This window comes from Varanus komodoensis, unplaced genomic scaffold (genome assembly GCF_004798865.1).
Source record: "Varanus komodoensis strain SLA01 unplaced genomic scaffold, ASM479886v1 scaffold7_1, whole genome shotgun sequence".
In the NCBI taxonomy this organism is placed as follows: domain Eukaryota; kingdom Metazoa; phylum Chordata; class Lepidosauria; order Squamata; family Varanidae; genus Varanus; species Varanus komodoensis.
Genome location: NW_025336479.1, coordinates 6,458,881 through 6,482,087, shown reverse-complemented (window position 1 = coordinate 6,482,087; position 23,207 = coordinate 6,458,881). Strand labels below are relative to the sequence as shown.

At 39.2% G+C, this 23,207-nt stretch overlaps 2 protein-coding genes across 7 annotated transcripts in view; one reads left to right on the top strand and one right to left on the bottom strand.

The window, feature by feature from the left end:
- The window catches only part of TBCD (tubulin folding cofactor D), a 165,535-nt gene that overhangs the window by 87,528 nt on the left and 54,800 nt on the right, over positions 1-23,207 (bottom strand). The gene's annotated exons all lie outside the window — the stretch shown is intronic.
- Positions 1-23,207, top strand: part of ZNF750 (zinc finger protein 750) — a 58,332-nt gene that overhangs the window by 33,086 nt on the left and 2,039 nt on the right. For 2 of the 3 annotated variants that reach the window (XM_044453699.1, XM_044453697.1), the window contains 3 exons: positions 15,011-15,338; positions 16,274-16,357; positions 21,069-22,648. In XM_044453699.1, coding sequence (XP_044309634.1) covers positions 21,249-22,648 — 1,400 coding nt within the window. In that variant the 5' untranslated portion in view covers positions 15,011-15,338; positions 16,274-16,357; positions 21,069-21,248. The remainder of the gene's footprint in view (positions 1-15,010; positions 15,339-16,273; positions 16,358-21,068; positions 22,649-23,207) is intronic. The other variant, XM_044453698.1, reaches the window with a different exon arrangement.

Genomic DNA, 23,207 nt, shown 5'->3' with positions numbered 1-23,207 from the left:
CCAGTCCCCGTCAGCAGCCTGGCAGCTCTATTTTGAACCAACTGAAGTATCCAGACCGTCTTCAAGGGTACCCCACGCAGAGCACGTTACAGAAGTTTTATATTTTCTTTCTCAAGATTTGCAGTCCAGACCTTGTTCTGTTGTGAATCCAAGGAGCATAGAGGGAAAAAGGGGTATATTACTATTTTAGTAGGTACAAAACAAAAGCTACTGTGTGTTCCATTAAAATGAGAACATCCACACAGAGCTGTTGTAGGGCAGTAGGCTAAAGAGACCAAGTTCCAAATCAGGAAGTTTAAATTTTGCCCAATGTACTAGATGGCTTAGGGCAGCTTTCCCCAACCTTGTGCCTTCCAGATGAGATGAATTAATTCAAGATGAATTGATTCAGGACAAGCTGAATCAAATATCAAAGACAAATCAATTCAAATCAAGACGAATAGATTAAGGACACAGACTTTTTTTCAACTTGAGTGCACAATGACATTTTCGCTGCGACTGCATATTTTTCACTTTGCTCACAGTTCAAACTTAGAAGCATCATTTGAACTGTGGAGTGATTTTATCTCAACTGTAACATTCGAACTTAGGATTGTAGGCTTTCGAACTGAGGCACCACTGTATTGTTATTAAAATATAACAGCTCTTTGCTTTGCTTTGACATTAACTCACTCAATTCATGCCTAAGAATTAAGACTATTCCTACCAAACCACTTCATTCACATATTTTCCCTGTCATTGTTCTTATTTTTGAAGTGCTGGTTTGTGGCAATTATAAAGGTTCCATTATATTAGCAAAATACAGCATACAATTGTTAACAGACAAATATCTAATTATCTGGCCTTACTAATGTATCAGATAAGAGTCAATAAACTGAGGTTCAGTACAGAAGTGACTGATGCTCCTGTGGGAGATGGTTCTGTGTTCAGCTGGGGGCACTGCATCTGGCACTAGATTGCATAATATTCTCCCAAAATGAGAAGGTGTGCAGCTTGGGCATGCTCCCGTATCTATCATCATCACTGGAAACTCAAATGGTTAATTACTACAATGCATTGGATGTCGGACTGTCTATGAAAATGGTTCAGAAACTGCAGCTGAACCAGAATTCAAAAGCAAATTACTGGCTATGATTAGATGATGCAGTTCTGGTTTGCTTGCACTGGTTGCCAATTTGTTTCTGGGCCAAATTCAAATTGTTGATTTCAACCCCAAAAGGCCTATAAAATAGGGAACCCTGATAAATTCCAGGAGGACCACCTCCTCTTTTGTGAGCTCATCTTCCGGTCCAAGTGGTCTGCTTCAGAGGCCTGTCTCTGTGTGTACCCACCCCACCAAGAGAAGCTTTAGAAGTGGCAGGTTTAGGAACAGAACCTTTTATGCAATAGCCCCACATTTACAGAATTTTCTCCTGAAAGAACCTTGCCTAGCACAGATACTGTCATCTTTTTGGTGATAGGCAAACAAATAGTACTTATTTTCTAGGAAATTTAGACATTAATGATGGCCCAATTGCTGTGTATTATTTCTGTAGTTTTTTATTCTTTGCAGGGAAAGGAAAGATTTGTATGCTAGAGATAAAACACCTTTCATCTCGCATTGTATTTGTAGTACATTTGTATGGATTTTCTGTTTGCATTATTGTGTCAATTAAAGTTTATTTCATTTTTTCTGTTATATTAATTATGGATTTCTGTATGACTTCAACTAAGTCATTTTAAGACTGCTTTTTGAGCTGGGTAGCAACACAGATTCTAACATCTGCCAAGAAGTGGTTTATGATACATGTAATCCAACTTTAAAATATTACAGTGAAAATAACAATGGATGCAAATGCATCCACTCTGTAGGATTAACCATCTCTTTCAGTTCCTCTTACCAGACACAAAGGAAGTGGCAAGTGGACAGCAGACAGACAATCTCCAGCCACTAACATGGTTATTCGTAAGGGAAGAATTGTGGTTTCCTCAAGAACTTTGTCTTTTGCATTGGGACAAAATAATGCACAATTACCACAGAATGTGCCAGAACTAGTCTACCCCACCCCCTGCAAAAAAAGCAACATCATCTTTTTTGGCCATCAGGCAGCATTCACTGTAAAGCATTTAGCACGCCTACAAAGGCATAAAACAGGAGGCACAAAAGTACTCTACATGAGAATATTCCATAGCAGAACTAATAGTTTGCTGTATGTTTCTTCATTTTGTGAAAAAGAAAAGAAAAACTCTAACAGCAGTAATGGAGTCTTGGAAAATGTAGTTTAACTTGTTCTCAAGCGTGTTGAATGAACTGGCAGGAGGAAAAAAAGGATTTAACTGGTTATACAGGAACATGGAAAAAGGCCCTGGAGGCAATTTTTGAAAAGGTGCTGTAAGGTGGTTTTTTTGAAGGGGGGAGGTGAAGATTAAAACATTCCTGCTACTGGCATTATTGTTTATGCTGTTCTTTCTACCATAAACCTAAAATAGCAGCAGAGAAAAGGCTGTTTTTGTATGAGGTAAGGAAGTAAATACTATATCATCACATGGTTTTTTAACTCTTGAATGAATGCATTTGAATGAATGACAATCAACCATTTTCCTTTCTAGAACATCTGGTTGTGAGGTTCCATGGAGAGATGAGGTACAAATTCTACAGCTGACCTGAAGAACAACTAGCAGTCTTCATCAATAAATCTTCTCCATTTTGAATTTTGTGAATATAGATGGGGAAGAACTATAGTCAACCAATTACTTCTGTGGCATTCTTGCTTCTAACCAACATTAAAAGACCTTTCCATGGTCACAAGGGCTGGGCAAAATGATTTGTAAGAAAGGCTTATGCAAATAAGACTGACCAGGTGGAATACAAACTTTTTGACACCTGAATATGGACAGCAGATTAGGGGAAATGAGAAACAGGGGCAAGAACTAAAATGAGTTCCAAAATCTTTGTTAGATGATGCTGAAACTGGTTACTAGTTTCCAGTTGTTTATACGAAACTTCAAAAGAGAGTTCAATTGGTAAACTGAATAAGGAAAAATTGAATTGCAAACATGCACCCAACATACTTTGTTGTCTAATATGTGTTAATACATGACCATACCAGATAACAATGACAAATAAGAAAGCAAGCTGTACACCCCACAATAAACTATGGGCCACTCCAGGAATGACATTGAAATGTATCTGGCCCAAAGCATTCTGTACCTACAGATCACTGAAAAAAAAGTTTCCACCATGCTAGTAATAGCAAAAAGGAATAGAAAGGAATAAGTATCTGATACTGTGCTAGAGCAACAGCTCCCTATTCTTTTCTATCAATTTTTGTTATGATTGCCATTCAACACAAGCCTGACAGCATCCTGTGTCCACAAAAACACTTTGGTCCAGGGAAGAGTTAATGCTATCTGACAGAGAATGTTATCCTGGATATTCAGGTGTATTAGTTGATGGTGTCCAAAGCATGTAGGGTGCACTGCCCCAGTTCTTTATTTGCCATTGTAATCACACATCATTACGTATTAATGTGTGTTGGTTACAAATGGCTGTTGATTGGAGATAACTTGTTTATTTCAAGGGGGACAGCTCTAGTATTGGCCAGGTGCATCTGATCCAAGAATCACATTATCACTAGGCAGTTGTTTTGCCCAAGGAATGCTGACTACAAGGATCACACTGCTTTGGAGGGCAGAGTTCACTTCCAATATACATGAAATAGACGCTTTTTCAGTAGAGAATTCAATTGTTGCCTGTTATGGGGACCTTAACCTCTGTCTAAATGCTGATAAAACATATGTGCATGCATGGATTTTTGTGACAGCAGGGTGGACAGAAAAAAATATGAATATAAGTTTGTAGGATCAAACATCCAAGAACACGCAAGAGAATTTGCCTGGACCTGTACAATAAAATGTGCTATCATTTTGTGACCAAACATTATTCCTTAGCTTGGATAAACCTCTTCTCAAACCAGTGTTAAATTCAACTGTCCAAAAAAAAAAAAAAAAAAAATCACAGTAGATTTCAAAACCAAAATGATGCTTAATTCACACTCCTATAAATATTTATCAAGTTGAGAAAAGTAGAATTAGGCTTTGGTATATAGCAAATGGTAGACTAATCAATTTGTAGTATTCAAACACATGTTATAGCAGAAGTTTTCAAATTAAAGGTATTGCTATGTACTTAGTAGCACATGTATATTGTATTCTAAGAACCAACAGAATCCAGATCCACCTGTTGAGCTTTTGCACATTATTTAAAAAAAAAACACAGACACCTGTAGTTGTAGCCTAGAGGTATTAATGAGCACCTGTTATAGCCTACCCTTTTAAACTTAACATTAAAAACAAGTTGCAACAGAACGCTTTGTATTAAGTCCTGTGAAAATATGAAAACAACTGTCTTCCCATCAGTAAAGAATTCAAAAAGTATCATCTTAATGCAATGAAATAACCATCTTACTACGCTGTTTAACCAGTAGAATTACCCATTAAAATGATAACATAGCCAAAAGTATGTTACAAAGTGTTAACAAGGGCCTAACTAGAACAAGGCTGAGGACCCAGGGACCAAGAACTATAGGTGTTTCACCCTGCTTTAGCAGTTTCTGTAATTTTTCTTTACATGAATAGATCCCAACAGTGTAAATTTACAGAACTTTCTAAAATCAGCTCTGTATAACTTGTAATGCATCAAGTTAAATGCAGTTCACTGAACAGAGTCCACTAGACCCTCAAGGACCCCTTTCCCCTCTTCAGCTGCAATCAGACAAAGGATATGCAAGGAATTCATTTGGGGGTGGAAACACATCAGATTTTCCAGGTTAGATGAAGTCATACAGAAATCCATAATTAATGCAACAGAAAAAAAAAATAATACAAACAGAAAACCCATAAAAACGTAATGCAAATACAATGCAGGATCTCAATCCCTTTGCAGCTGCCCTGAATCTAAGTTTCTGCTAAGCATGCCCAACTTTTGTGGGACATTCACCAGGAACTGAGCCCCATGCACTGCACAAGCAGTGCTCATCTTCTGTGCCTGGTGCTGCTGCCACCAGCTGTGCCAGGTGGGAAAAAAGTAGATGCCAGGAATGGCAGAGTCATTCACAGGTGACCCTCTTTGGGCAGCTGCACCAGATGTGGAAGGTTGCCAGATGTGCAACTGGGGGTCTGTGGACATTCACAAATTTCCTCTTGGCTCAGCTTGTTTTGGAGGACTGGGTCCAGCATGAAAACAAGCCCACAGATGCTAGCGAGACAGATTCTAAAATTGTTTGTCTGGACACTAATCCAGATTTTAAAGCAAACCATGATTTTAAAGGCAAAAACATCTTAGGGACATCTCAGCCCTCCACTCGGCTCATGACCAATTTGGGTCACGACCTAAGTCAAATTTCCCCATAAGGTTCAATGTAAATAAGGTTAATCCATTCTGTAACTTTTTTTTTAAATCAGAAATTTTGAAACAAAGTGACAAACAACAACACCTCTTAGTCACCACCCAAAGTGGAGTTCACAACGCAAGTCAAAATTTTCATGAAATTTTTGTTCATGATCCAATTTGGTCGTGAACCAAGGCGTCCATGAGCTGAGGTACCACTGTAGGTACATAATCAGTCAGCCTTGATTTTACAATACAAATTTCCCAAGTATCTTGTATCCAGGAAACACAGTCTTTGTAGGGAACATAAGGTTCATGCTTGTGCAAGCGTTCATAAATTTACTCACTCAACAGCACCAAGTACCCAATGTACGGTGGCAGGTGCCCCTGTACTTCAAACAAAAGATCTGGTCATAGAAAAGTACCGTCCTCCTTTGTATAAGGAGAATTTGAGAGTTAGAAAAGGGACTCATCCTTCCCATCTTACAAAAGTTCATCCTACTACTGCTGCCACTTGCAACAGCTTCAAAGAAACAGATAAGCCTTTAAAGGTTAGTAAACATTAAGCCAAGCCAAAATTTGAGGACCCTTGTATATGTGCTTTTAATCTGGAACATACTTCACAGGAATAAAAGAGTAGCACACTAAAGTTTGAAATCAAAGATTCTTCACTAAAGAATATTTTGACCTTTCAAAGAAGTGGCAAGACAGCAAAGAATTCAGAAAGTCTGAGAGACATTTCTTCCATGGGAAGATGCACATTCTCCTAACGTGTGACAAAAAAGGGGAATTTTCTTACTGAGAAAGGAGAGGAGCCTACAAATATCTTTAGAGTCTTCATGTCCACTGAGAGACAAAACACATGAGTAAGGCTGGCTAGTGCTGAAACAAAGAGGTTGGCATCTCCAGAGTTCATAGATATTCACAGTCGTTCACAAGAGATATTTGTGGCTTTTAACTAGAGATAATTTATTTCCTTTCTGGGTTTTGTGAATGTGAGAACTGAAGTGCCTGTAGCTAGACCAATCTTAGACATCAACTCACAGAAGCCACACTCACACAGAAACTCACACAGACACACATATTGAACTGTCCTCTAACTTCCTGTGCAATTATATTCTTAGTTCAAAGAGCAGATATGGTCTATATTAAGGTCTCATGTTAAACAGGGACTAGCTAATAATAGAGCAATTCAACTCTCTTGCACTTCAGACTGGATGATAAAGTTTCCTCAGTCCCTTCAGCTATGGGATTATTAGCAGGCAACAGTCTTACTGCAGCTTCATCTGGGCTCCAACCATGGGATCCTGGTTGGGAGGGATGGAACACTGCTTGTCCAGCACTTTGCACATCTGAAAAGTGTTTAGCAGCCCAGCCCCAGCCTGAGTGAGTGGAACCCTAAGCCCCGTGTCTGTACTCACCTGAGGCTCACTTGTCCTAGGTATGTGAGGAAAGGAGAGTTAGAAGTTGAAAGTGGCAGATTCCAGGCCTTAAGGAACATATGCCAAACTTTGGTAGTAGTGGAGGATAGGGAAGGATGATGCACACACTGTTCACAATTTCCTATTAAATCTTGGTTCCAACCAACACTAAACTCTTTTAAAAGGAAGCCTATGAGAAACCAACAGCAAGTTTGATTATTTGCTGTAAAAACTCAGTGGTCCTCTCAGATCTGAAAAAAACTTTTTGCAGTGCAAAAACCCACAGAATTCTAGACCATCCAACAGGAGAAGATGACTGCTTACACACCGAATGACACATGCCAAATATGTCCAACCTCAGACATCCCAAGCATCTCAAGCAAGTGCACTGGGAATGGCCTCTGCAAAGATGCTAGAACCCTGTTAACAATGTTAAGACTAATCAGTTGTTAGCCACCTAGAGATGCCATAGTGAAATAGTTGGCATATAATGGCCAGTGGTCCACCACCTTATGTCTAGAATTACCATTTTCTTGTCTAGTGTTTCTGGAGTATATAATACACTGGTACATCACTTAAATAGTAAACCAACCTGCCAAGCCTCAAATTAGTCAGCTGGAAGCCCTAGGAATATACAGAAGTGATCCAGAAGTTGCTGTTAATTCCTAACTTCCATGAGTCAGGCATTTATGATGTATCAAGCTTCAAACTATTCCATTTTGCCCCAAAACTGCCTAGAAAATTCAGTGCATTATTTAGCCAACTTGCTCAGACTTGTAACATGCCACCAAAGTTAGAGATTAGAAGTCATTAAGGAGGACAAAAGAGTGCTTTAAAAGGTGTTAAATGTAAGTCAACAATTGTGCAAGCAGAACTGAACAAGAGCACTTAAAAAGAGATTGTGCAAAATCTTTGCAAGTTGGGGCAGGGGGGAAATACAGCTACTCTCAAACTAGTTTCTGCTATTTATCCAAGGTGTCACTGTCACTCAAAATGGGTGTGTAAATGAATGCACCAACTTGGCAAGCTACAGGCAAAGTGGACATAGAGTGTAACAGTCATAACCAAGGCATTGATGAAATTTGACAATATTCTTTGAAGATCCATGCCTATTTGGCATACTTTATGTAAAGCTGAGTTAGATACATTTGCAAGTCTGCAGAATTTAATACTAATAAATACTTTTTTCTGATGGCTTGCAATTCCTCAGAAAAATCAAAATATGAGAACAGATGCTACCCAACATTCTGAAGGTTTTTACTCAAAGTAAACTGATTCCTTGAAGCTATTGTCTATATTGACAGGAATCCTTAACTAGATACCGTAAACTACTAATGTGCATATATTAGCATAATTTGCTAAAATATGCCAACTATGAAGGAAAATAAATAAAAGATGACACCACTTTCCCAAATGACATTCCAATCAATTGGTACCAAGTGCCACAAACAAAACATTGTTAAGGGCACAACAATGATAACAATCAACATTGCATCAAACCTGGAATTATATTGCCTCCAATATGACTATTGTGTGCAATATCTTTTGAAGGGTGTTACCTAACAGGTGCCTTACTGGTCTGCATGTATGTGATAATTATACTATACTAGATGAGAGTACAATAAATTCATCTCAACAATGAGAAACAGCTGCCTGATTTTCTAGGTCAATTTTACAAGAACCAGTTACATCCATGAATGAAGAAAACAAGAAGCATCCTGTCTCCAAGGCTCAGCTCTCCCAACTTGCATAGCCAGGTATTTTACTCTATTGCCTCCAGTTTAATACAATGCCTGCTACACCTGCACGTTCTGCTCTACTTCAACTACAGCCCAGTCAAGCAGGTCTGCCTAGCAGCTACCACTTCCAGGGAGTGGCTGGCTTTTAATAAGCTCTTTGCTGCACTGGGATCATGCCCAGGGGCCAACATCACTACTCTAGTTTCCCTCGGATTTACCAGTACAAGAAAAGAAAACTAAACTAGACCAACATTCACAGAGTATACAACAGGGCTGACAACCCTATCATGCCCTTTGGGCTCCCAAACATGCCCCCCCCCCAGCTGCCCAAACACACTCCAAAAATTACACTGTCTTCACGCAAAAAAACAGATACCATTAGTAGGGCAAAGGGGCTGACCTACCAATGCCAAACTACCAGTTGCCTAAATATCAGCCTTTTCCCCAGTCCTTTAAATCAGCAACAAGGAGTGGATAATTTGCAGTTTGGCAACATATGCAGCCAAAGGAGTTGAGGCAAGATGGAGGCAGGAGAGCTGTTTTCAAATGTGTGAGAATTCTGGATGAAAAAGAGTAGTGTTTAGGAAAAGTTATTTAGATGAAGGGAGCTCAAAGTCACAGGGTGGCTCAGGCTTGAAGCTAGAAACTGACGATGTGCAATGAAGAAATTTTGATAAGCAACATGTAGATCAATGGCACATTGGTGATAGTGAACATAATGTTTAACTGCGCTCCCAACTACTGGCTCATGTCCTCATAAAACCAGTGATTTTACAGCTGGGAAAAAACAGGGATATGTTGCCTGAGCAGTCAGTTGGTTGGTTGGTTGGTTGGTTGCTTGGCCTGGCTCTCCAACCTAATTGAGTTTGATGTCCCTACTATATAGTAAAGTAGAGGCGACTTTAAAAATTGTGGAACCACCAAAAAAAAAAGATTTTGGGAAGTTATGTATTGGATCCCATCAAGGTAGAAAATCAATTAGCTTTGAGGTGGTTCACTTGGTTGACTACTATGAGGTCACCATTTCTTTTTAGCAGAGGCTGAAAACAACAATGTGTATCATCATACAAAGGATGAGAAGAGTACATCGGGAAGAAATGTAGTAGTAACTTGCTATTAATAGTAGTAGTAATGAGTACATGCAAGGGGCTAGGGGAGGTGGACCTCCAGCAGCCAGCCTTCAACACTTGTCTTCTTGTGTCATCAGCAGTCAGCATTTTCAGGTAGCTACACAGGCTAGGATGCCTTTGACTCAGTGAAGGTGAGTTTCTGGAATCTCTGAAGTTCAAGATACTCCTTGTTAGATTTTAATTTTGTCCCAAGTACTATCATACTGATATTACATTCAAAAACAGTGTATTAAAGATATGCTGCCTAAGATACAATCATTGTCTAAAATCAATATGCAATTGTGATATATAGGATCTCTTTTTCTGCAGTGATGGGTCAAAGGATTCTGGTTTGCTTGTTTCTCTTATCAATGGAAATGGAAAGCAAGTTTTTGGAACTCTGTAATTTGTTAGAGAGGCATAAATATAAGTATCCAGCCTTAGGGCAGAGCACTGGACTTTGACTGTAGGGTACAATACTGCTTCAAGATTATATAAAGTAGTCAAAGGTTAACTGCATTGACCAGGGGGGAAATGTACAAATAATACAATTTACTGCTGCTTTACTCTTTCATTTAAGAATGCCAAAGGAACAGAACCCTCTATAACAATTGATCTAGATATTAATTTCCTTTAACAATGCTGATGAAAATATTAAAAGTACAGCTTCACATCATAATACATTGCCAGTGGGTTCAGTCATTTTTCCCTTATAAAGTGGGAAAGATCTAGAAGCTTATCCTCTTGTTGATTTTTCTAGCAGAAGGATTACATCCTTTGTGGGCCAACAGACACATTGATCCAGGAATCCTCAAACTTTTTCAATAGGGGGCCAGCTGAAAGGCGGCAGTGACCAGCGCAGGCAGGTGAGGTGGGGGTGCCTGGGTGTGCGGGCCAGTGAGACGGCGGCGGGCACGCAGGGTGGCAGAGATCTCCCAGACAGTCCAAAACCATCTCCGAGTGAGCAAGCCACCACCTCTCCACAGGCGGAGGGCTGGATAAATGGGCATGGTGGGCCTGATCCGTCCTACGGACCATAGTTTGAGGACCCATGCATTGAGCAATTTGAAAACTGTCTACCACAAAATGCTTGCCATGGGAAGTGTAACAAGTTACAAGAAACAAGTAACCTGTACAAAACACTGAATATAAGGCAGAGATGTATCTGAGCCCCAGTTCCTTTGAACCCACAGTTTTCAGCATCAATAGAAATCTATTTCAAATAAGACAAACTCCTTCACATATAGCCACTCCGTCAGCTAACTCATTCATCTATCTTTTTGGCTGCATTCACACAACATAACAAGCAACTCTGCATAGTTACCATGGTGCACTTTTCCATCCATGATCTACCTGACAGAAAATCAAGTGGTTTCTGCTTTATCGTGGTTTCCATCCTCTCTACTCAGTCTTTCCACTGTTGGCATGTTTCCCACCAGCCATAGTGCCTGAAATTCAATCCAAAAGTGCTTTGGTTCCTTCCTAAGTGGCCTGCCTCTTCCTCATTGGTCTACACATAAGGGCTAGATGGCTGGAATGGCTCCTGCAGTTGCCACTCATTCCACTCTGCAGTTGCTGCATTCCATGACTGTGGAAACCATGATCTTGGGTTCAAACAACATGACAAGCCAATGTGGTACAGTGAAACCACAGAACCACACAAAACCCCATCCATTCAAAATTCAAACACATGGTCCTTCCCAACCCATCAGATTACTTCTGGCTGATTTGCCTGCCCCAGTTGGCTTCCTCTTCCTCTTCCTGTTTTTGAGGCTTCCTGCTCACTTCCCTGAGCTATCCCCAAGTTTGTAATTGCAGTTTCTAAAAAACAAACTTACCATGGTAAAACACCATGACAGAGTTCAGACAACACAACAGACCAGCAATGGCTTGTCATGTTGTCTGAAAGACAGGCTTTACCTGTTACTCTGGATCCTCTCATACCCTAGATCATCTGCTATTAGATTGCGTGTGCGCGCTCTCTCTCTCTCTCTCACATACACACACACACACACACACAATCTAGTCATAAACAGACCCCTCTTCCCACCCCTTACTGTAATTACATATACAAAAACACTTATTAAGGATTCTTCCAAAATTTGTTCCCTAAAAAAGCCCCCCCCACACACACACACCCCTCTATCCATTCAAAATTCAAACACATGGTCCTTCCCAACCCTTCAGGTTACTTCCAGCTGATTCCCCTGCCCTAGCTGGCTTCCTGCCAACTTTCCTTCCCCCTTTTTTGCTGACTTCCTGCTCACTTGCCTGAGCTATCCCCAAGTTGGCCTAGTCATTGTCCCCACCACCCCACTCCGCTTTCTTAGCCATCATCTCCTAGTTACTACACTGAAGTGACAGAAGTCCCTTTCATGATAGGTGACCCTTTTTCACCCTAGATTTTCTTGGTAAATGGGCATACTACAGAGACAAACCCTGCCCATAGTCACACATCATCTTTATCTGCTAAGAATGCCTCCAAGATTTAATAAAGATGGTAGTGGCCATCACTTTGCTTCAAAGCAAACCAAACTGTCAGCAAGAAATGTTGTTGTTACTTTGCCTACACCATTATTGTTCTAACCTGCCTTATATAATCTCATATAATTCCATGCACACACAGAAAAAAACTATCCATGAGGGAATGGATACCAACTTCAGCTTCCTAAAAATTTCAGTTTATCTTTTAAAAGTCCATGCATTCACCAAATATATAGCACCTGGCTATGATAACAGATTTGAAAGTCCAGTGAAATCTCAGAAACCAAACCAAAGCATGGTGTTCTACTTCTACCCACAACATCCTACCCCCCAAAAAACTATCAGAAGCAGAATAAATTATGCAAAATATGTAAAAACATACAAATTACTTAACCTGTACAAATCCTAGAAAATGTATAAATTTGTTTGAATCATATATTTTAAAGTATACACCACCTCAATTCTCAAATATGCTGCAACACATGGAAGTAATTCCTCATTTATTTCACAACCAGTACTGCTTAAATTGTAGTATGTTTGCAGTCTTCCTTCAAACAGACACTGCAGTTTTAATGTCTGGTGTTTTTTTTTTTCCTTTATCGCTATGTAATACTAGATGACTAGTGATCACATAGTGAATATGTCAGGTGCCAATCAGCTGATCAGATCTGGCAATATAACATCATCAATAAGGCCAAATTAACCCATCACCTTCATTGTGAAAAGGGAAGGAAAGAGGGAACATACCCAGCTGGCAAGGTAGTGGGACCATCACTGCCAGGCCCAGAAGACAGGCAGCAGGTATCTATGGCTGAAACACCAAGTTCAGGGATGATGGAGGTAAATGTTGGGCTTAGTGAAATGCAGGATGGTCAGAGAAAAAGCCACATCAGGGACAAGCAAGGGTCAGATATCCAGTAAGGCAAAGTCAGGAATGAGTGAGGTCAGATAACAACAAGAAATAGCAGGTCTAGAAACAAAGCCAGAGTCAGGAACAGGCAAGGACGGATATCAACATGGTGTGACAGAACCAAGGCAAAGGCAAGGCCCAGAGGCAAAAGAAGGTTAAATGATGGCAAGGTGAAGCAGAGCAGGTGGGATTAGCTGAAGACAAGGGCAGAAGCTGGCAGGAGACAAGGCATGGTCAAGGACAAGGCTACACTGAAAGCAGAATCAGGAGCATGATGCAACCACCAAAAGGCCCATATTCCTGTGGCCAAACTGAGCAGCACAGGGAAGACTTTTACAGAGCCTTCCAGATCTGCCAGTGGTGCCATGCAATTTCAAAAGTTCTGATCCTTGCAAGCAGCTATAGATGGGCTCCTGGTCCTGCAGGCACTTGCAGGATGAAATGTGTTGCTTGTCTCTGGGAGATCTTAGTTACAGCTTCGGATCTTACAATCACTCCCTGCCATGAAGTACTGGTCATTTCATTGCCCAACAATACTACATTGCTAGGCTTTTGTGCTCAGCCCACTTTTGGTCTTGCTGAATATGACCAGTTGCAGCAGTAATTGGATGCACACTGAGATGGTCATTCGTTCAATGTAATAAGTGTAAATGAATTACAACAGCATTCTTTCAACTGGGCAGGCTTTAGGATATGGTTCCAGAAGCATACATTCTTTGTCAAAACTAGTCTACCACACATGGGACAGAGGCTAGGAAGCACTGGCTTAATTGTTTCAGCAACAGAAATGTAATTTCTCGCCCCCCTCCCCACACCCATACACAATAGTCCTCTTGCAAAACACTGCTTAAAGGGAGAGATTTTTGTGAAAATCACTCTCAGGGAGCACAACTTGTGAAATTACATGGTAAGAATTAACTTGCTTTTTATAATTAAAAACAAAAACTTTCAAACTTGATGATGAAAATCTAGCAAAGTAAAATTTCTGATTCTATCACAACTTGGGCTACAGCTTCAGCTAAAAACCTCAGAACTATCAGAAAATCAACACAAACAGCTACCCTTAATTATTCATAACTTCAGCCTTCTAATTTAATACTCACTTACTCAGCTTTGTCAAGTAATAACTGCATGTAACCAAGCACATAACCAATTACATGGGGACAAAGCCAGTTCCACAGAAGAACACACTGCATGCCAATTGCACTACATGTGTTCTTTCCTTCTCTCAATCTACTCTCAAAAATGGCAATTGGTCTTTAAGGACACAAGCTAGGCACAGACAGCTTGCACAAAGCCTTCACCATGCTGCCCTGTTTAATTCAAAGAGGCAATACAGGAACTGCGGACATGGCACCATCCCACTTAGTTTCAGAAAAGCACCTAGAGGCCACTCCGGGGTGCACACGCAGGAAGAAGAACAGATGGCAATAGCTACAGTATGAGACATGGGAAAGATTGGCATAAATGAATGAAGCAAAGAAAAGATGCCTAAGCAGATTTTTACAGTTTGCTACCTGCTCTTACATACATGACATAAAGTAATCAAAAATGACTACTACAGTAGTCATGTATTGTGCTCAGTCAGTAGAAAGTCAGGCTGTGAATGAAGACATTCAGTTTTCTTTTCCATATATAATGCATTTGGCAGCTGATTACCGGCAAGCTTTGGCAGGTTTCTACTTCAGGTACTCTTCTGAGTTAGTTCAGGCTCACTGTTCCCAAACAGAAGTTATTGTGAGGACAAATGTATTGGGGGTGGGTGGGGGAGGAATGTTGCAGCACACAGGAATTCTCACAGAAGGATAATGTCTAGAAAATCTAAATGAAGTAATGCAATGTTAGCTTCTGCCTAGAATTTATTCTGCTGTTTTATGACCATTTAAAGTCTTTATTATGATCTGCCTTTCACTTAGAAATGATTTAAATGATCTCAAACTGAGAAACATGTCTGTACTGTGTTCTATTCCCATTGACAGGAGATTATTAACTCCGTGGGAGAAACAAAAACTTGCTTGTTAGAGGGCACAAACATGACAAGAGTTCTGCTTGATAGCTCAGATGCTGAGGTAACATCAAATGAAAGCAGTGGATGGAAACACATGAACTGTAGCTTCAGGCTGAAGTAATATCAGGTGCATCTCTACACCCTCCGGGCTTAACTCCTCCACTTTTAAGTCCCTCCCATTGAAACAGCCTCCTTCAGTTTCACTTAATCAAGCAGGGAACAGGTATTTCTCTCTCAACACTGACAGCAACAGTCTAACAACTCTGAACCAACTTGGACCTCAGTCTCCAAACTCACAGGTAGGTGAACTTTTTAAATCAGCACCAAATAACAAAAAGGCTTAAAAGTAAAAGAAATCAATTAACTGACAGAATCCTAGTGTTTGTTAGCTTGTCCTGGCACTTTATCCTTGTAAGAAAGGAACTCCTCTTCTTGCACAGGTGCATTGCCTGAGAAATTTTATATTAAAAAAAGAGAAAGCTAATCATCTTAAACTAATTTCCTGTTTGCTATTTCTCTTTTGTTTACTTTCCAAACATTGTTAAGACAACTTTCAAATTGAAACCCTTATTAAGAAACCCATTCTTTTATTTTCAATTTAAAAGTACATATATAGCTTCCTTGTTTAACTTGGTATGTTCCATTCTACTGGAGTACTGAGCTCTGATTGCTACAAAGTATTTCCATGGTTTTCTAATATTTGTCAAATGCAGTATGGTATTCTACCTTTGTATTTTTCTTAATTGTATCTCTAGTTGTATACATGGGCAAGGATGTTAGAAGGAGAAAAATAAGACATCGGTACTGAAATTATACCTGTATGTTAGATTTTCAAAAATGGACAATTACCCTGATGTACTGAAAATGGTTTAAAGTTATTTTTAAAGAAATCATTTAATTATTTTAATTAGAAATTATTGTAGAAAAGCTAAGACTAACCATTCTCTACACAACTAATCTGTGGATCTTAATTCTCCTTCTTCACCTCCAATCCTAGCCTATATACAAACTATTGCTTTGATCATCTAAGCACCATCAACTATTATCCACAAAATAATATTTTAGAAGAACATACATCTTTGCTTTAAAGATTAGCAGGGAGGAGCGGTTAATCACTGGAAAATCTAAACTAGAATAAAACTGCAAAGCATTGCTCTTGCAAAATACTGGATAGGTGACAATGGCATGATCTTGAATTATGCAATAATGCCACATCACAATATTTTAATCACAGCATGCCCTTCTAAATGCTCCACCCCAGTGAAGACTCGTCAGCCAGATCAATATCTCCAAAAAGAATGCTGCAACAGCTGAGTGTGTACGTATTAATGTTCTTTAAACATGTTTGTGCAGTCATTCATAGCTATGGCCTATTAAGCAGAACAATTATGCCAGCTCTGCAATAAATATTTTCAAAGTACCCCTTTTAATATTTAAAAAAGCAAGTTCCTACATATTTTGACAATTATGAATTTTCAGTACTCAACTAAGAAATAGCCAACACAAAAGAAAACCTATTGCCAAATGAATTTCCATTCCTGCTTGAGGAGATGTGAATCTCTGCATGGGTCATGATGCAAAAAGGCACAGATACATTTACAACCATGTATATAAAGAACTGTGAAAATAGTGTTGGGGAGAGAAAGTTCACATTTATCCAGAAGCTTCTTTAAGCTCGTGCTGCTTTACCTCACAAAAATGGCAATACTTTGAAAAAGCTTCCTAGCAAATTCTACATAATACCCTGTTTTAAAGTTAGCAGAGACAATCAGATTGTTTTGTGTACCAAACATTACTACATTTAAACATAGTTAACAGTATGATCCTATTTTTGTTCCTCAAGACTGAGTTCAACAGGGTTTATCTCCAATTACATGTGTATGGGAATGCAACTTCTGGTTGCAATCCTAAACACAGTTACTAAGGAGTAAGTTCCACTGAATACAACAGGACTTAGTTTGGATTAAAAGGCTACAGGACCGGGCTGTAAGAATTACCTTTGTGTTCACCTTTTGTCTTTCACTATTCGGAATAACCAATGAAGCAAAACTCTTCAAAAAGAAATGCTACTTGGAAAGATATGTTGCACTCAGGAGCCTGTGAACTAGGCAAAATAAACAATGCTGATAAACTGAAGTTTGCTACTATTTAAACATCTTCTAGACTAGATTTCTATGTTATGTAATTTATATGACTGGGATCCAAAGAACCACATCCTTTAAGGGATTTGGAACTTGTGTTTTCTAAACACCTGTCTTCTCACATTCTAAATTGCTTAGTTACATAAGGAGTCTGCTGAAAAAAGATAAAAATTCTTCTTCAGCTTCCTTTAAGTAGTTCTTTGGATCCAGGCCCATGTCAGAAACCATGAAAAAGCTGTCCTTTCTACAGAAAATAAATGATCTGCATCTATCATAAATCCATGTGTAATGGGTTAAATTTCTGATAACTATTTTTTAAATAACCTAAAAGAATTGTATATACAATACTTAAATATCTTGATATAAAAAAAAACTTCTATCCTTACAACCTCTTGTTGAGTAGTAATGCTAATAACTGAAAATCATTGTAGAGTCATGTGGCACTTTAAAAAATAAGAAAGTTGGCATGAGTTTTCCATCAGATGCATGAAATCATTTAACAAACCCAGTAAGACCCACAGAAAGCACTTGCTGAAATACATTTGTTGTTTGGGGCCTGAGATATCTCATTGTTATCCTTACTTTCAATTCTCTCCCAATCTTAATATTTGATTCCAACACTTAAAATATTTAACATCAATCTCAGTGTATCTATCTAAACAGCAATGGGCAGAAAGGACTTTAAAAAAAAATAAAAGCCATCAAATGTTCCTGTAAAATTAACAATATATTACAGTAGTTTCGAGTAACTCCAATACAGTATGTGGTTTTGCAACAGTCATCATTTTGATACTAGTGCTTACAGTTCATGATGAAATCATCAGTTTTTAGATCTCTGCCATAACACATCCTATAAAATCATGAGAACATGACTCTGAGAGATTCTCACGCCTTCAAAATCAGGAAACATAATGGAACAAGTCAATACAAGCCCATCTGACTTATCTGCCGAGAAAATCACCAGCTTATATTTAAAGTATCCACTTGTTTCATTTTCTGTGTGAAAGCAAATATAGCATGCCCCTATAAATAAATGCTTGTTAATCAGGTAACACATACTAAAACTAGTTGTACAGCAAGGAGTGCAAGATAGTTAACCAACCAAAAATTGGTGAGTGTGTGTCATTTTCAGCACTTAAAATCTGGTTTGTTATGGGGTGTTGCAAGTTTTCACATTTGTTGATACTTAAATATTTGTTTCAGCTGCTCAAAAAGCTTGTTTGCTCTCTAGTAGAGCTAAGACAGCTCTCCCGGATGGAGTCAATCCCACTCCACCCGACTTCTCCCCAGCAAGGAATCTCTTCCTCTTTCCCTAACTGGCTAAACTGGATTGTACTCAAGCTTCTGTTTCTATTACCTAGCCCTGCCTTGTTTCTTAGTCTCGTCCACCTACAGTTCCCTCTCCCTCTGCTTTCATCTTTTCCCAGTCACATCCTGAGCGGTTGCTCCTCCACTGTTGTTTGAATCAGTTCTCTTTAATTAATTCAACAAGAATTTCTGGTTGTAGACACCCCTGAACTTCAGGTCATTTAATTAGGGCTCTGCCTACAGACATAGGTGCTTTCCCTTGGGGCAATCATGTTTGCAAAGGCTTCTAAGATTCTTTTGCTTTAGCTTCACTTTTCTGAGGCTTGTAAAAGCGAATGTATGGGTGAAGAGTGAAACAGCCAAGTTTGTTGATGATGTCAAGTTTTTCAGGATGATGCAAGCTAAAGCAAATTGTGAAGAACTCTCTATAGGGAGTGAATGGACAATAAAATGGCAAATGAGATACAATGTAAGAACAAAATGATATATACTGAGACAAATAATCCAACTTCACATATAAACCAATGCTTAATTGACTAAGACTTACACAGAAGAGAGAGTCTGTGATAGTGTTAGACTGCTGACTAAAAATGTGAACTAATACAGCAGGAGAAAGAAAAATTAATTCCAGACTGGGAAATAGTAGGATATGGACTGAAAATTAACGTATCAGTGCTGTAGTAGTTTTATACAAGTCTGTGGCATTGCTGCATTTGGAATACTGTATGTAGTACTCCTCCCTCACTTCAGAACTCAGAAAGGTTCTGGGAAAGGTTTTTAAAAGAGCAACTAAAATGACCTGAGGTGTGGAACACCTTCTCCATAAGCAAAATCTACAACATTTGGTGCTTTAATCTAGAAAAAGGAATGATTAAAAAGACATGATATAAGACATTGTTATTGATGTAGAAAGACTGAAGAAAATTTAACTTTCCCCTTCTATCATAATGCTAAAAGTGGTGTGCAGCCAGTGAACTTGGTCAGCAGTAGGTCCAAAACAGAAGGAAGGAAATATTTATTTAATATAAAGTGCACCTTTTTACCGCCAATTGTACTCAAGGCTATTAAACAAAATACACAACATAAAAGCAATCAGGTATTTTTTTAAAAATAGAAATAAGAACAAACAGCACCACCAGTTAACTGACCAGTCAGCTAATGGTGAAAAGTCTGCCTAATTATGAATCTCTTCTCCTTCAAGGGAATGACATCAGAGATTGCACTAACTGGGCATTCTTTCAGAGGGAGTTCCAAAGCCTGGATGTAATCACCAAGGCATCCTTCTCTCATATGCCAACATATTCTGTCTTCAGTGCTGGTGGGGCAGAGAGAAGGGCCTCTACCAAGGCCCTTAAAACTCAGTCAGACTCAGATAGGAGTGTTTGCCCCTGGCCTGGGCTTTTTGAAATGTGTCTGGAAACAGACTGGTAGCCATTAAAAGTTGCTGTAACAAAATAGTCACATGTACAGTATAACCAGCCCTGGTCAGAACGTTCTGGAACAGTGGTAGTTTCCAAACACTTTTCATACCCTACATGTAGAAACACATGCCCAATGTAACTACAGTAGTCCAAACAAGATGAATCACCATGTGAACACCTAGTGCAACTTTGTGCACTAGAGTTAGCTATGAAATCATACTCCTGGCTACTACCAAAATGTGAGCATCTAGATTCACCTCTGAATCCGGGAGTAGGCCCAAACTGTGACTCTGAAGTTGTGAATCTAAGCCTGTCCAAGACAGACTGAATTCCTATTCCCTGATTTTTCTTTCAACTGATCAGAAGCATCTTTGTCTTGCCTGCATTATTTATTAAACGTGTATCCTGTTTTTTTCTGACAACAAACACAAAGCCATTTACATCTTTTTCCTCCTCCTGCTCTCAGTCTTATTCCCACAACAACAGCACTATGAGGCAGGTTGTGCTGAGAGTCTGATACTGGCCCAAAGTCACCCAAGTTGGCTCCATAGTTGAGTGGGAACTAGAACTCAGACAGCCTGAGTTCCAGTCCCGTGCTCTTAACCACTACACCAAACTTAATTTTGGATTAAATTTCAATTTGTTCATACTCAGCTACTCCATTAAAATATTAGAAACTGATCAAAGAGTTGAACACCTTCCCTAGATTTATAGGAAAGGACAGAGTTGGACACTGTCAACATACTGGTGATATACTAACTCAATATAGGACATAGTTAACCTACAGAATTCACTTCTACTGGATGTAGCAATGGAAACAGCTGTAAGGAAATTAGACAAATTCAGAGGTGCTAGATCTACTAATAGGCATTAGAGAAGAAAGCTGAACATACTTTCCTTCTTTAGTTGCAATATACTTGCAATACTCATGTTGGAGACATAACATGGGATAACCACCATTATAATTGCCTGCTTATAGGCTTCCCTAAGGCTGCTAAAAGTAGGAAAGAAAACTCTATCTAAACTCTTGGTTTGATTCAGCTGAGATCTTCTCATGCTAATAATAATAAATAATCTTATCACTTTTAAGAGAAGAGATATCTTTGCTTGAATTTTCAGAATCTATTATTTCTAACTTTTTTTTTCTTTTGTGCTACAGTTTCCCTTTGTGAGCACCATTTTCTCCTGGCACTTTGCAGAACTGGCATCTAATAAGATCTCTTGAAAAACTCCTCCTTGCATTAGAAGAAAATCTAGTAAATGTTCTATATCTATAAATCAAAAAAAGCTTCATTTAACAAAATAATATAAGAGAAATTCTATTCAGCAACTCAGGAAGATGAGCCTCCTCAAAGAGCGTAAACCAAAAAAACCTCATTATATTCCAAGACCTCCAGGAAAACCATTTAAATACAAGTGTTTTCAATGCCCTTTCACCTGCAATGAGAAATCACACCTTTTTAACCATATGAAATATGGGCTCTGTAAAAATTCAATTACTTTAGTATCTGAGCAGGATCGTGTTATCAAGTGTTCAAAGTCAAATTCTCTGGAACCTAAGCAGATCAACCAGACAGAATCTATAGCCAAACCAACTTCCTCTAAAGTTCTCCCAAATCTTGACTCTAAAGCTCAATATGCTTTTGCCAAAGATGATGCAAAGGAAAACATGGAAGTTCAAGCAACAAGTAAATCAGTAAATGGACAAAAGACATCAATTCAGAAGGAAATGACTCTTAACAGTAATGAAGATGAATGTTCAGCCAACATGCAGCCTGCTCTTGAAGGCATTGTAAGACCTTCAGCTTTTGTTCCAGTAGGAGAGCATCGACACAGTAAAGACAGTAATGATATATCTCAGTTAACATCTCTTTCTAATTCAAGCAAAGGCTCTTCTTTTCATACCAAGTCAGCATTTCATGCTCCGACCAACCCATGGAAAACAGGTTCTACCCTTATTGCACCAGATTTCTCTCATAAAATTCCACCTGTGAAAGGTTTAGCTCCCATTCCATCTTACATGCAACCAATGATTCCAGAGTATTCACCTTCTTTGTATGAGCATGGATTGGCTATCTATGCACCCTACTTCCTGCCAGCTTCTCATGACTGTGAAAGCTCAGTGCTCTCTGTCTACAGCTCTCAAGACCAAAGACATTTTCTTCCACACCCCAGTCCACTTCCTAAACCAATCAATCCAGCAACTTATGAACACTATCGTTTATTCCAGCAATATCATCCTAATCCACCAGTACCATATGGATTTTGTAGACCAACAGAATCAGCATTTTACAGGCTACCACACATCTCAAGTATTAACAGGGACCCAAGTTCTCATTTAATAGAGGAAACAACTCTGCTGTATCCAGCTTCTTCAAGTCCTGCCAGGTTACATTCACTGAACTCTCAAAAAACCCCAGCTGATTATGAAAAAGAAATTTCTATGTTGCATGCCAAAAGTCATTCTAAAGAGAACCAAAATGAAAGAGAAAATGCCAAGATGAGCCCTCGTGCTGGAAGTGCAGCAACAGGGTCGCCAGGCAGACCCAGCCCAACAAACTTCACTCAGACGAGCCAGGGCTGTGAAGGCCTGTTTGACCTTTCTAGTAGGTCATCCATTAATATTAACAAATATGATCAGTCTGAAGAAAGCTTTACAGCATTCAGGCCTGTGAGGAAAACTACAGAACCATCAATTTTGTCTCTACCACAGGAAGACAGAGGAAACTCACCTAAAAGGTAAATATATATTTCTTTCTAGAACTTTAAAAAAGAAAGACTATAGAAAAAGCAAACACTCCCTCAAGAGAGTTCCCAAAGGGATTCCTAGGACAGATTTCACTACATGTCTAACTAGTACATATAGGCATGCAGGAAGCAAGTAGTGATCAAATACGCAATACTGTACATGAGAGTCGGGAGCCTTTTTTCCTATGAAGGCACACATTCCCATGATATACCCATTTGAAGAGCACACAGCAGCAGTGGCCAGGGCCATCCCCGCAGTTTATTTTAATATGGCCACCACCACCCTTCCTTCCTGTTCGTTCTTTCTCCCTCTCTCCCTCACACACACACACATCTCACTAACCTAGTTTTCATGCTTCTCATCTTCCGCACCAGCATGGGTACACATTGAGACTGTAAGTTACTGAAGAAGGGCTAAGGAGGGAATGAATGCAAAACACACTGCAGGATAATTTTTGTAAATCCCTTCTATATACACTTTATTGAAAGCTCTACTCACCCCAGTGTACTTTCCTTTTAAATAGACATGTATGAGATTATGCTGCAATTC